Genomic DNA, 12067 nt, shown 5'->3' on the forward strand with positions numbered 1-12067 from the left:
CCGTTCCTCCACGAGATGTCGTCGACGACGCGACCAACGCGTAGAAATGGTAAGATGGCGATGACGACGGTGAGTTTTTAGACCTGGTGTCTTTGCAACGAAAGTACTTCAACCTCCTTGTCAATTCGGCAGGCGTGTCGTTGAAGCGACCAGCATTCGCTGCACGATAGCGTACAATGCATATCCGATAGGCGAAAGATGCGAAGGCGAAAGAAGAGAACAACAAAGCCAGCAACGCCGCCCACCTGCGTCGGCCTCTCGTCCCGAGCTGCCCTCAACATCACCCCTCTACACCACCACCCAACTAACAAATCCACCTCATCGCAATGCGCGACCATACCATTCCCGACCAAACAAACGACGACGACTTCATAATGGTCTCCCACGCCGAAACCCAAAACCCCTACCTAAGCTCCATCTCCTCCCACATTGACGGGCTTCACGACGAGCTTAGAAGGGTCTCGCTTGAGATCCACGATCATCCGGAACTGCAATACAAGGAGTTCCATGCGCATGAGGTGCTGACGAAGTATCTGAGCGGGAAGGCTGGATGGAAAGTTACGCCTTCGGCTTATGGGATTGAGACGGCGTTTGTGGCGGTTTTCAATAGTGGGAGGAAGGGGCCTGTGGCGAGTAGTTACCTATTGTTTTTTGTTGTTGTGAGAGTGGTTGGTTAATGATGTGGTGATTTTAGGTTTCGTTTAATGCTGAGTATGATGCTCTGAAAGGTATTGGGCATGCTTGTGGGCATAACCTTATTGCTGTTGCTTCGGTTGGAGGTGCTCTTGCGACCGCCGATACGCTGCAGAAGAACGATCTCGGTGGTAAAGTCGTTCTATTCGGCACGCCCGCAGAAGAAGGTATGATATCGAAGAAAGAACTTCAGCCTGTGTCCAACAGCTGATCGATGGTCAGGCGGCGGTGGCAAGATCAAACTGCTCGAAGCAGGCGCCTACAAAGACCACAACGTCGACATATCCCTCATTTCGCATCCTGGCATCGGCCCCGATAGCGCTTTGATGCGAACAGCAGCCTACCAAAGCTTCAAAGTCGAATACTTCGGCAAAGAAGCCCACGCCGCAGCACGACCCTGGGACGGCATCAACGCACTAGACGCCCTGATCACCGCATACAACTCCATCTCCGTCCTCCGACAGCAAACACAACCAGGCGACATCATCCAAGGACACATCACCAACGGCGGCCTCCGACCCAACATCATCCACGCCTACGCCTCAGGCATGTTCGTCGTTCGTTCAAGTAACCGCGCCCGAAGAGCCGCCCTCAACGAGCGTGTCCTGAAATGCTTCGAAGCAGGCGCTCATGCCACTGGCGCTACCCTCAAGGTTACACCCAAGGGGGCGTATGACGACCACATGCCCAACAAGGTCCTAGGAGCTCGATATCGCGAAGCATTCATCTCTCTAGGTGGGAAGATCGCAACCCCGGATCTGGATTGGGTCAATGGCACCACGATGGCGAGCACAGATCAGGGCAACGTTAGTTATGCGATGCCTAGTATCAGCGTGAGTCAATCTACCCGTGAATCACTTGCCGTATTTGTGTGTTCAAAGCTGACCCAAAGATCTCTGCTGCAGCCCAATTTCTGGATCCGAAGTGAGGATAAGGATGGGAACCAGCTCGGCGGGCCTCACACTCCCGATTTCGAAGGAGCGGCGAGGACGGAAGAGGCACATGGTCTTGCGCTTCGGGTCGCCAAGGCGTTGTCGGCTGCTGCTGTCGATATCTTGATGCGGCCTGGACTGCTTGAGGAAGCGAAACGCGAGTTCGAGGAGATGAAGCATACTTCATAGCCGAACGGTGTGCTGAAGGTGGTCAGACTTCTCAAGTAAGAATTGGTCCATTCGGCGATGTCGCAGACGTCGTGGAACGGGGTTCAAGACCAAAATACCACCCTCCGTCGACTACTTTACCCTCTTGAGATTTCTCTCGCCGTCGTCGTAAGCTGTTGACAGAGGTTTGTCATGATCCAGGTGTTCGGGACAGCCTGCATTCTTGTTCGCCTCAGGAGGGAACATGACGCCGTCGATCCTTATCCCGTCGTCTGGTATGGGTAGCACCATTCATGCGGCAAACACGACGGCGAGTCCGAAGTATTCGAGCGGACCTACGTCCTTCCGAACGTGCCGAAAGGAAATGGTGTCGTGCCCTCGAACCTGGCGAATGCGAAACCTGGTCATTGGGTTCAGGAGATCTTGCATTCCAGACGAAGCTCCTCATTCCGCACACGCTTAAGATGCCATCTTTGGCCCTCGCACGACCTGAGCTCATACGCTCTCGTTCCTTATCAGCGATGAAGGGCCCTTGGCTGCCACGTTGTCGCACATACCACATCGAGGGGAGGGAGGGTTGCGTCAGAAAATTGTGCATCGGAGCGTGCGTGGGTGTTGAAGATCCTGCTCATATATGGAGTTGCGGACGGCACACCATGGAAGACCCAATCTTTTCCCACGATCGTTTCCCACAATCTTTTCGTGATCGACCATCTACCAAGAACTCAGATCAACGGGTTCTTACACCCGCTTCCTCGGTATCCAGATCTATCCTCTTCAACAAGCCAAGCCAAGACATGCGTGCCTCGATCTCCTGCTTCGCATTGCTCCTCAGTCCAGCGGTGGCGGGTGTCGTTCAAAGACCAGACAGCATTGTACGGAGCCCCGACGCACAACCCGGTGCAGCTCTCGCAAGACAGGCTCCAGCACCGTCAGCCTCTGTGATGGCCTCAATACCGGCCAATGGGACAACTACCACCAGCATCTCATCGGAGATCACACCCATCCCAGCCTTAGCAGTGTCGAAGCCAGATTGCACGCCGTCAACGATTTGCAAGGATATGATAAACCTCGAGTGCATGAAGCGCTATGGCGCGTGAGTCGTCTTGCCCCAATTGCCAGGTCCATGAAAGCGCTGACATTGTTGCAGGTGTTATGACCAAAACTCCTGCGATGGGAAGCCGGCGCAGACGTCGAAGCCTGTGTGTTCCTGATTCGTGATCCCTAATACTTGATGAGTTGGCGTTTATTGGATTGCGAGGTGGAAACTGGGAAGGAATTTCTGAAGCGACGATACGAAATGTTTCTTTGTGATGAACTTGAAGATGAATCATGAGTACACCTGTTGATGGAAAGTAAATGAAATGCTTCTGGAAGGATAAGGGTGAAGGCATGCGCAAACGGGGCGTTCTGCAAAACGCGAGATGGTTTGACGAGTCGAGGAAAATCGGCGACCTTTGTGATGTAACATTTCTTTCCCAAACGAAACTTCTTCGATCAATTGTGTCTCAGACGGTGTATCCTTCGTCCCGTCTTGGTATTGATTCGCCTTCGATGAGGTTGATGCTCGTGCCGAGACGGACTTGGGGAGACACCGAAAGAGTGCGAGGTCCGGTAGGCCTTGTCTTGTCTGTTACAAATTCCAGCTTCTGTCCGGAGGCCCCTTGGCGATGATATCGTGATTGTGGCAAGGTCGTCACTAGTCAGGTACCTTGAGTAGACGAGAAGTTTTGAGGAAGTGTTGTGTACTTAAGAAGGCGAGTGCCATCAGGAAGCAAAGTTTCCTTGGCCATCAAAGCGTCCACGGATCCCCAGCCTCCCCGCCTACCAACGCAGTAGCTGTTCCACCATTGAATCTCCAAACAGTGTGTATCACAACACTTTCAGGTCACCATGGTCACAATCAACTGCGCCTACACCGAGGCGATCAACCCAGCTGGAGCCACGCCAGTCCTGACGCGCGATCAGATCTGGAAGGGTCTACAGAGGAAGATCAGGAAAGCGCAGGACTTCGTGCCTGTGATCGAGGCGTGCGATGTGATTGAAGAGAAGGAGAACGAAGTTGTGCGAGAGGCGCACTTCAAGGCGGTCCAGGGCTTCGAGAAGAAGACTGTGAGGGAGGTGTGCAAGAGCTATTATCCTACAAAGGTGTGTTGTTCTGGCTATGCTATCGTACTTCGAGGCTGACTTAAGGACAGGTCGATTTCTGGCAACCGAGCGGTGCTTTGATTACAAATACTGTCTCCGATGGAGCGAGCCTTGAAGAGCACGATTTGAACATGACGTATACGTTTGAGTGGCGCGAAGAAGTTGCAGAGGGCAGCGAAGAGCACAAGAAGCTCATACAACAGCGCAAAGAGGGGGCCAAGATGGCTGTACACTCCAGCATTGAAGCGATGCGCAAGATGGCAGCTGCTGGAGAGCTGGACTAGAGCATTCACGACCAGATTATTGTAACGAAAGGTATGGGAATGATATAGTACGAAATCTCAGGGATCAATGCAGCTCTTTCATTCGCGTTCTACAATGTCCTGTCTCATCTTTCTGTCTCGTTGGGTATCTAGACGGCGTTGGCCTGCTTCAACAGGTTTGGCAGCTCGCTCTTCTTGGACTGCAGCTCGGAGTTGCCGCCAATGTGCTTATGGTCGATGAAGATGTTTGGGACGGAGCGCTGGTTGGTGATCTCCTGGAGGGCATCTTGGATGGCGGCGCCGTCATCTGGCAAGTTTGTTAGCCTCTACCTCAATATGATGGGTAGGTAGATTTGTGTACGTACCAACTTGGTCGAGCTCGATGATGTATGGCTTTGCGCCCAGCTCGCTCAACAGCGACTTGGTGGCCTTGCAGTATGGGCAGTACGACTTGGAGAAGACCGCTGGGAAAAAGTCAGCATCTCATCTGATATCCACTTCGATGGAAGTCTTCCATACCAACTGCATTGTTGTCAATGATGTCCTGTGCCTTGGTCTTTGCGGCCATGATGGCTTGTGGGTTGTTGCTGGTGCTGCTGAAGAAGCTGCGGAAGGTTCTGATGAGGGAAGAAATGGTGGGCAACTGTTGTGTCCGGAGACGTGGTTGTTTGAAAGAGATTGTTGGAATTGATGTAAGAGGGGCAAACGTAGTAGCAGCACGCAATCTTGCCTGAGCACATGCAGTGTTTAGGAATCAACAATCGGTACCCCTCGGTCGAAGGGGGTCTCGCCGCTGGCCGCCAAGACACTCACTCAGATCTGTCGTGATGTCATATTTGTGCCTCAGGCAGACCGCATTATCCGATCTGCTGCCGTCAGCGGCTTCCCGACGACAGACAACACCACCACTCTCTCTATCATTGATCTTTCGACCTCGCTTGCCACCAGGCAGACTTCGCGATTAGCGTTCTTGGAAATCTCTTGTTCGGACCGTTAGCCGTGCAATGTCGCCGTCGTCTCCTCTGTCTCGGCCTTGTCACGTCATCCTCCGCCGCCCTCCCAAGCTTCTGCACGTCTGGGCGTCGCCTCTCAGCCAATGCGTACGTTCGTTGTGGCGATAATGCTACGCATGCTTCCTTGGCGCACGTGCTCCGCCAAACTCTCACTCCCCCTTCCGCTCCGCTCTCTTGGCAAGGCCACTCCGCGGGGCCTCTGGTTGTTCCAATTCCGCTGAGGGGTGGCAAAGAATGCCTTCTCCGGCTCGACTTCCACCTCACCACGCCTTTCACGATATGCTGTTTCGACTTGAATGGACGTATCAAGAAGACCATCGAGACAGCCTGCCGGTATGATGACAATGGCTGAACGACTGTCCAGGGGGTCAGGTTGGAGTACGTATCTCGTGACACAAAGAACACCCATCTTTGCCAATGGGTCGGGATAGAATGTTCGTTAGTCGGCAGACGCCAAGTCTTCGACCTTTCAGCGGTCTTGGGTTCCAAGAACTCGCTTCTTGTCCTTCACCACCAGGTGGGTTCTCGCCCAGATACATAAGTATGTTGTCACGCCGCAATGTATTGGCATTCCACCACATTCAACCTTTCCGCCACAGACGATCGTTTGAGAATCGTCAAAGAAGCTTCACTCGCTTGAAAGAAACACATCACATTCCTCGCTCACGATCAATAACACCTCACTTCCGACCTACTACATGACAGGCCAAGATGGGTAAGGAGGGACCGAAAGAGATTACCAGCGATCACGTATCTGGCCAATCCAACAAGCCACTTTCGAAGCCAGCTCATTCCCTGCAATGGAAGCAGGTGGTGGAGGAGCTGCAGACCGATATCGATGATGGTCTGACTACGGCCGAGGCAAAGAGGAGACTCGAGGAGCATGGCCGCAATGAACTGGGTGATGGAGAGGGCGTCAATCCTGGAAAGATTCTCACCAGGCAGATTGCCAATGCCATGACACTGGTTCTGATCCTTGCCATGGTTGTCTCCTTTGCCATCCAGTCATGGATCGAAGGAGGTGTCGTGGCCGGTGTCATCTTCGTCAACATTGCCGTCGGCTTCTTCCAAGAGTATCAGGCTGCCAAAACTATGGACTCGCTGCGATCGCTCAGCTCACCTACAGCCCAGGCCGTTCGCGATGGACAGTCTGTGAGCATTCCCACTGTCGAGATGGTCCCGGGTGATCTGGTTGAATTGAAGACGGGAGACACCATTCCCGCCGACATTCGACTTATTGATCCCGTCAACTTCGAGACTGACGAAGCCCTCCTCACTGGCGAGTCTCTGCCTGTCCGTAAGAACGCCAATGAGATCTTCGAAGAGTCCACCGGTCCTGGAGACAGGCTCAACGTTGCCTACAGCTCGTCTACGGTTACGAAGGGGCGGGCAACAGGCATTGCCTTTGCCACGGGTATGTTCACTGAGATCGGCTCGATTGCCGCTGCTCTTCGAAAGAAGGATAGCAAACGCCGGCCGGTCAAGCAGAAGGAAGACGGCACATCCGCATTTTATCACTACATCCAAGCCGCTGTCCTGACCTGCACCGATGCCGTCGGCCACTTCCTGGGAGTCAACGTTGGCACACCGCTGCAGAAGAAGCTGTCACGGTTAGCAGTCTTGCTCTTCCTCATCGCTGTCATCTGCGCTATCATCGTCCTCGCAGCCAACGACTTCCGCAACCAGCGCGAGGTCATCATCTATGCCGTGGCTACAGGCTTGTCCATGATTCCAGCCTCGCTCGTCGTCGTGCTCACGATCACAATGGCTGCCGGTACTAAGCGCATGGTTGAACGGAACGTTATTGTGCGAAACTTACGTTCGCTCGAAGCGTTGGGTGGTGTCACTGATATCTGCTCTGATAAGACCGGAACCCTAACCCAAGGCAAGATGGTTGTGAAGAAAACATGGATTCCAGCCAAAGGCACTTACACCATCGGAGAGAGCGACGAACCCTTCAACCCAACCAAAGGTGACATCTCGTTCATCGCAAAAGACCCGCGCAGCGTCCAGATGCAGGACAAAGCTGAAAAGGCCGACTATTCGGCGCTGCTTCAAGACAACGAGGCTTTGAAGGACTACCTCCGCGTAGCATCACTTGCCAACCTCGCAACTGTACATCGTACTGACGCGGGCGAGTGGCATGCACGTGGTGACCCAACAGAGATCGCCATTCAAGTCTTTGCCTCACGTTTCCAATGGAACAGACGAGCCTCTGTTGCTGGCGAGCACCCGGCCATGAAAATGCTTCACGAGTTCCCCTTCGATTCCGACATCAAGAAGATGAGCGTCATCTACAAGGACCTTCACACCGAGAAGATGTACACCTATACCAAGGGCGCAGTGGAGCGAGTCATTGCCTCCTGCGTCACGTATGTCAACGAAAAGGGCGAGTCCACCCCAATGACCGAGGAATTCCGGGATGAGATTCTGCAGAACATGGAGGCTCTCGCGACACACGGTCTGCGTGTCCTTGCTCTCGCCAGCAAAGACTACAACGAGACGTACGAGGAAGGCCAAGAACTTGACCGCAACGCCGTCGAGAAGGAACTCGACTTCAAAGGTCTCGTGGGCATCTTCGACCCTCCTCGCCCAGAAACCGCCCCATCTGTCCGCCGCTGCCACGAAGCCGGCATTGAAGTCCACATGCTCACGGGCGACCACCCAGGCACAGCGCGAGCAATCGCCTCCCAAGTTGGCATCCTACCCTCCAAAATGTACGAACTCAGCAAAGATGTCACCGACTCCATGGTCATGACCGCTTCCCAATTCGACGCCCTCAGCGACTCGGACATTGACAACCTCCCTGTCCTGCCTCTCGTAATTGCGAGATGTGCTCCGAACACCAAAGTCCGCATGATCGAAGCCCTCCACCGACGCAACCGCTTCTGCGCCATGACCGGTGACGGCGTCAACGACAGCCCTTCTCTCAAACGCGCAGACGTCGGCATCGCCATGGGCCAAGCAGGCTCAGACGTTGCAAAGGACGCCTCAGATATCATCCTCACGGACGACAACTTCGCCTCGATCCTCGCAGCCGTGGAAGAAGGCCGACGCACCTTCGACAACATCCAAAAATTCGTCCTCCACCTCCTCGCGCAAAACATCTCCCAAGCGCTCGTCCTCCTCATCGGCCTCGCCTTCAAGGATGCCGAGTCCCTCTCCGTCTTCCCTATCTCCCCCATCGAGATCCTCTGGGTCATCATGATCACCTCGGGCATCCCAGACATGGGCTTAGGATTCCAAGAAAAAGCCCCCGACGTCCTCCAACGGCCCCCACACAACCTCAAGCGCGGCATCTTCAGCGTCGAACTCATGATCGACATGCTCGTCATGGGCATCTGGCTGGCCGCCCTCTGCCTCACCGCCTTCGTCCTCGTCCTGTACCCCTGGGGCGGCGGCGAAATCGGCTACCGCTGCAACGAATCCATCGGCGACGGCTGCGACACCATCTTCCGCGCGCGCGCCACCTGCTTCGCGTGCCTGACGTGGTTCTCCCTCTTCCTCGCCTGGGAAGTCGTCGACATGCGCCGCTCCTTCTTCCGGATGCAGCCCAACTCCGACCGCTACTTCACACAATGGATGCTCGACGTGTGGCGCAACAAATTCCTCTTCTGGGCCATCATGGCGGGCTTCATCACCATCTTCCCTATCCTCTACATCCCCGTTATCAATCGGCAGGTTTTCCGCCATACGGGAATCAGCTGGGAGTGGGGGATTGTGTTTGTGGCGAGTTTGTTGTTCTTCCTCGGTGTGGAGGGGTGGAAGTGGGCGAAGAGGGTGTATTTCCGACGGGGCAAGAAGGGGAATCATGGGGGCAGGCAGGATAGTGTGGATTTGGAGAGTCGGGTTTTTGAGAGGTGGTTGAGTATGGATAGTGAGAAGGTTTCGAAAATTTAGAAAGAGAAGAAGAGAGACATGATGATCATGATGTTGATGTTAATGGGTGGTTTTTTACGACGACAATATGTGTATCACGCATGTATGTGTCTTTTTGTTTGGGCAGGCTCTTGTGGGCGTTTTCGCATTGCTGCTTGCATGTTTTGTACATGATAGAGAGAAAAAAGAAACTATTCTCGCACATATTCAAATCAACTTGTCCAAATCAACCCCCAAAGAAAGAGCTATATACCACCTCCCCCATCCACCAAGGTATACCATCAAATACCTCTCCCTCCCCAGCCATTCAACACCTCGCCGCATCCACACAGCAGAATAGGGAAAGAAGGAATTCCTCCTCGCCAGTATCAACGAGTAACGATCATATCCGCGTTTGAGAACGGGGGATGGACGGGCTAATGGAGAGGGAGAGTCACAGGAAGAACGGAGATTCGGCGAGGAGGTTTCTTGAAGGATGCGATGCATCATGGAGGTTTGGTTGCTCTTTTAGGCAGGTTTTGGGGGATGGGTTTGCGTGGATTGGGGAAGATTGGGGGAGATGAGATGAGATGGGTGCGTTTGGGGGAAAGGGTTGGTAGTTTTTGGTTTGTGGTGGATTTTGGGAGGGAGAGTGCTCGTGTGATCGAATCGCTTGCTTGCTGTCTTTCTCTCTTTCTCCTAATACTACTGACAGCATCTCCATTGCTGGATCGTCACATACCTGTACATGAACTGCGAATTTTTGGATCTTTGCCAACTGACTCGCGATGCAGTCAGACTGGCTTGGGTTCCATCATCTACCTTGCACCTACAAGCAACTACGTATGTACTATGTAGATGAAGTTCTAGGTAGCTTGGATTGATCATTATGACGAGACACAGCTCAGCTGCTCAGGTACTCAAGGAAAGGTCTAGAAAGATGCAACAGAATGGTCGAGCAGGGTGTTCTCGAACAGGCGTAGAACTGCACTGCCTCGTGATACCCTTGATTCTGACGACAGCCACCATCATAATGATAAGGGATTCGTGAAAGTCTGTGGATGGAGTCGTAGCGGGCTGTTGCTCTCCCTGGTATACGTTGTGTTGGCCGTGAAGCTTTCCTTGTTCATAGCCGGAGCGGTTTGATGTTTGGATGAGGCCAGGTGTCATTTGATCCGTGCTTGGAGACTTTTTCGAGGGTTGGACGGTGTTGCCCTGCCTGATCTGGGCATGCTTTGCAGAGGGTTGGGGATTGGAAGTAGTCTCATGTGCTGCTTTGCGTATGACACCGCGAGGGTTCACTGTATGAGAAGCAGCTGAGGGTTTTCGCTCCGAAACGTGTTCATCTCAGGCGAGTATCTCCGTTGATGTTTTGTCCGTTGTATTGCGAGAACCATGCCGATCAGCGGATCTCTTACCGCAGGCGAAAACGATGGCGGTGACGGAAACGGTATGCTGACACGAGACCACTTACAGATTGCTTCTGCGGCAGTTCTGGATGCTCTGAGCTCGATGTAGTGGATCGAAGAGATCGATTTGACTCTTGTTTCGTCACCAGGCTCAAACATTGAGGCAGGCATTCTAGAAGGACATCGAAGACCAGCAGGCGTTCGTTGTCAAATGCCGCCGCCAATGTTGTCTCGACCTCGCATTCACTGGAACTGATGATGTCGAGTGGGTTGATTCTTCGGTTGCAGACTTGCCGACATCGCAGTTGGCGCTTTTCTGGAAACATGTGCTCACACGGCACTTCTCCTTCGGGTCGTGGCAGTGTCGTCGAAGTGTGGAAAGCTTCCATACAATACCACAAAGGCCGGGACGTTTGGGATACCGATACAGTGGTTCGTGGAGTCGCTCGTGACAGAGCATCTGGGAGCCGGCGGTGCTGGGAGGATGTGCTGAGCACGGGAGCAAAAGTTGAGATGTTTGGTACAGGTGGAACATGGCCATTGGCTGGGCTGATGTGGTGTGCATTCAAGCCTAGGTTGAGAGAGTGGAAACATGTCTAGCCGAATGATGGGGGTTTGGAGAGAATTTTGAGCTGTTGCTTCAGGCGTACCGAGCGGTGGTATAAGGTTGTCGCCATACGGGCGTGAAAACTGTGGACAGGACTCGGGCCGGTCTCAACGTATCCGAAGCGCTGGGATCATGGATTCAGCAGCCAGCACAGCTTCCTTCAGCTGATGACTGATGCGAGAGTGCATGCATGTGAGCTGCAGTGCATGTCTTGTCTTTCATCATCGGCAGTCTCAGGTCTTGAATTTCTTGGGGTTGCTCGATGTGGTGGGGAGGCCGAGTCCCAGCAGGAATGCGGTGCGCATGGTAGCACCGAGGTAGACGAATCCGAGGTTGCCCCAATACATTTTGTTCCAGTTCCAGAATTGGTAGTAGACGGGCCATCCCAGGGCGTTGACGCTGTACAGATGGCCAAAGTCGGCAATCAGCAGGCCGAGCAGGAAGACGCTCCAGACTCGGTGGTCGTTGGTTACTCGCAAGACGAAGGCTTCGTTTAGAGCCTGCGGATATGAGCACAGCCTATGAGGAGATCGCCGTAGCTGATGACTTACAAAGACAAAGTACAGATTCGCTAGTTGATTGAGGACAACGTTTTCGCGAGTCGAGACACCGGCAAGGCCAGTGACAGATGGCACCGTCAACTCCATGTACTGGTGCTGCTCGAGAAAGGCATAGTAGGCGCCGACAGCGGTGGCGACGGGCTCAATGTAGAGGAAGAAGGCAGTGTAGAACCAAGGGAAGGCTGAAGGGGTCGACGGAGTTGACGAAGGCATGATGGTTGGTTACAGGATGGAGATACCCTAAACGGAGTTCAAGCCTCTTCAAGGGTCAGCTGAGAGGGATGACGGAAGCAGGCCAGGGTGCGTTTATGTGCGTGGTGGTGAGCTGGCAGCGTGCAGCGACATGCATTCATCAGTAAGAATAGTATGTAGTGGTGTAGGCCAACGGCGGTGCGACCGACAGCGGAGCGGCCTGT

General features: G+C 53.6%; 6 protein-coding genes across 6 annotated transcripts; 3 read left to right on the forward strand and 3 right to left on the reverse strand.

The window, feature by feature from the left end:
* Positions 1-326: 326 nt before the first annotated feature.
* Positions 327-1814, forward strand: M409DRAFT_18240 (uncharacterized protein; the record flags this gene model as incomplete). Its single annotated transcript, XM_033804417.1, has 4 exons — positions 327-626; positions 695-860; positions 916-1526; positions 1599-1814. The coding sequence occupies 4 exons, from the start codon at positions 327-329 to the stop codon at positions 1812-1814; spliced, it is 1293 nt and encodes a 430-aa protein (XP_033672898.1).
* Positions 1815-3686: 1872 nt separating this feature from the next.
* On the forward strand, positions 3687-4225 carry M409DRAFT_63519 (uncharacterized protein; the record flags this gene model as incomplete). Its single annotated transcript, XM_033815634.1, has 2 exons — positions 3687-3941; positions 3992-4225. 2 exons carry the CDS (start codon positions 3687-3689, stop codon positions 4223-4225), a joined length of 489 nt encoding a protein of 162 aa, XP_033672899.1.
* Positions 4226-4353: 128 nt separating this feature from the next.
* M409DRAFT_18242 (uncharacterized protein) lies at positions 4354-4772 on the reverse strand (the record flags this gene model as incomplete). Its single annotated transcript, XM_033804418.1, has 3 exons — positions 4354-4511; positions 4570-4668; positions 4724-4772. The coding sequence occupies 3 exons, from the start codon at positions 4770-4772 to the stop codon at positions 4354-4356; spliced, it is 306 nt and encodes a 101-aa protein (XP_033672900.1).
* A 1156-nt stretch (positions 4773-5928) lies between these two features.
* Positions 5929-9117, forward strand: M409DRAFT_50610 (uncharacterized protein; the record flags this gene model as incomplete). Its single annotated transcript, XM_033811580.1, has 1 exon — positions 5929-9117. The coding sequence occupies one exon, from the start codon at positions 5929-5931 to the stop codon at positions 9115-9117; it is 3189 nt and encodes a 1062-aa protein (XP_033672901.1).
* An 870-nt stretch (positions 9118-9987) lies between these two features.
* On the reverse strand, positions 9988-10655 carry M409DRAFT_50611 (uncharacterized protein; the record flags this gene model as incomplete). The annotated part of the gene is made up of 2 exons (XM_033811581.1): positions 9988-10376; positions 10550-10655. The coding sequence occupies 2 exons, from the start codon at positions 10653-10655 to the stop codon at positions 9988-9990; spliced, it is 495 nt and encodes a 164-aa protein (XP_033672902.1).
* A 669-nt stretch (positions 10656-11324) lies between these two features.
* M409DRAFT_18244 (uncharacterized protein) lies at positions 11325-11864 on the reverse strand (the record flags this gene model as incomplete). Its single annotated transcript, XM_033804419.1, has 2 exons — positions 11325-11591; positions 11643-11864. 2 exons carry the CDS (start codon positions 11862-11864, stop codon positions 11325-11327), a joined length of 489 nt encoding a protein of 162 aa, XP_033672903.1.
* Between the last annotated feature and the right edge of the window lie 203 nt (positions 11865-12067).

This window comes from Zasmidium cellare (assembly GCF_010093935.1).
Source record: "Zasmidium cellare ATCC 36951 unplaced genomic scaffold M409scaffold_4, whole genome shotgun sequence".
Classification (NCBI taxonomy): domain Eukaryota; kingdom Fungi; phylum Ascomycota; class Dothideomycetes; order Mycosphaerellales; family Mycosphaerellaceae; genus Zasmidium; species Zasmidium cellare.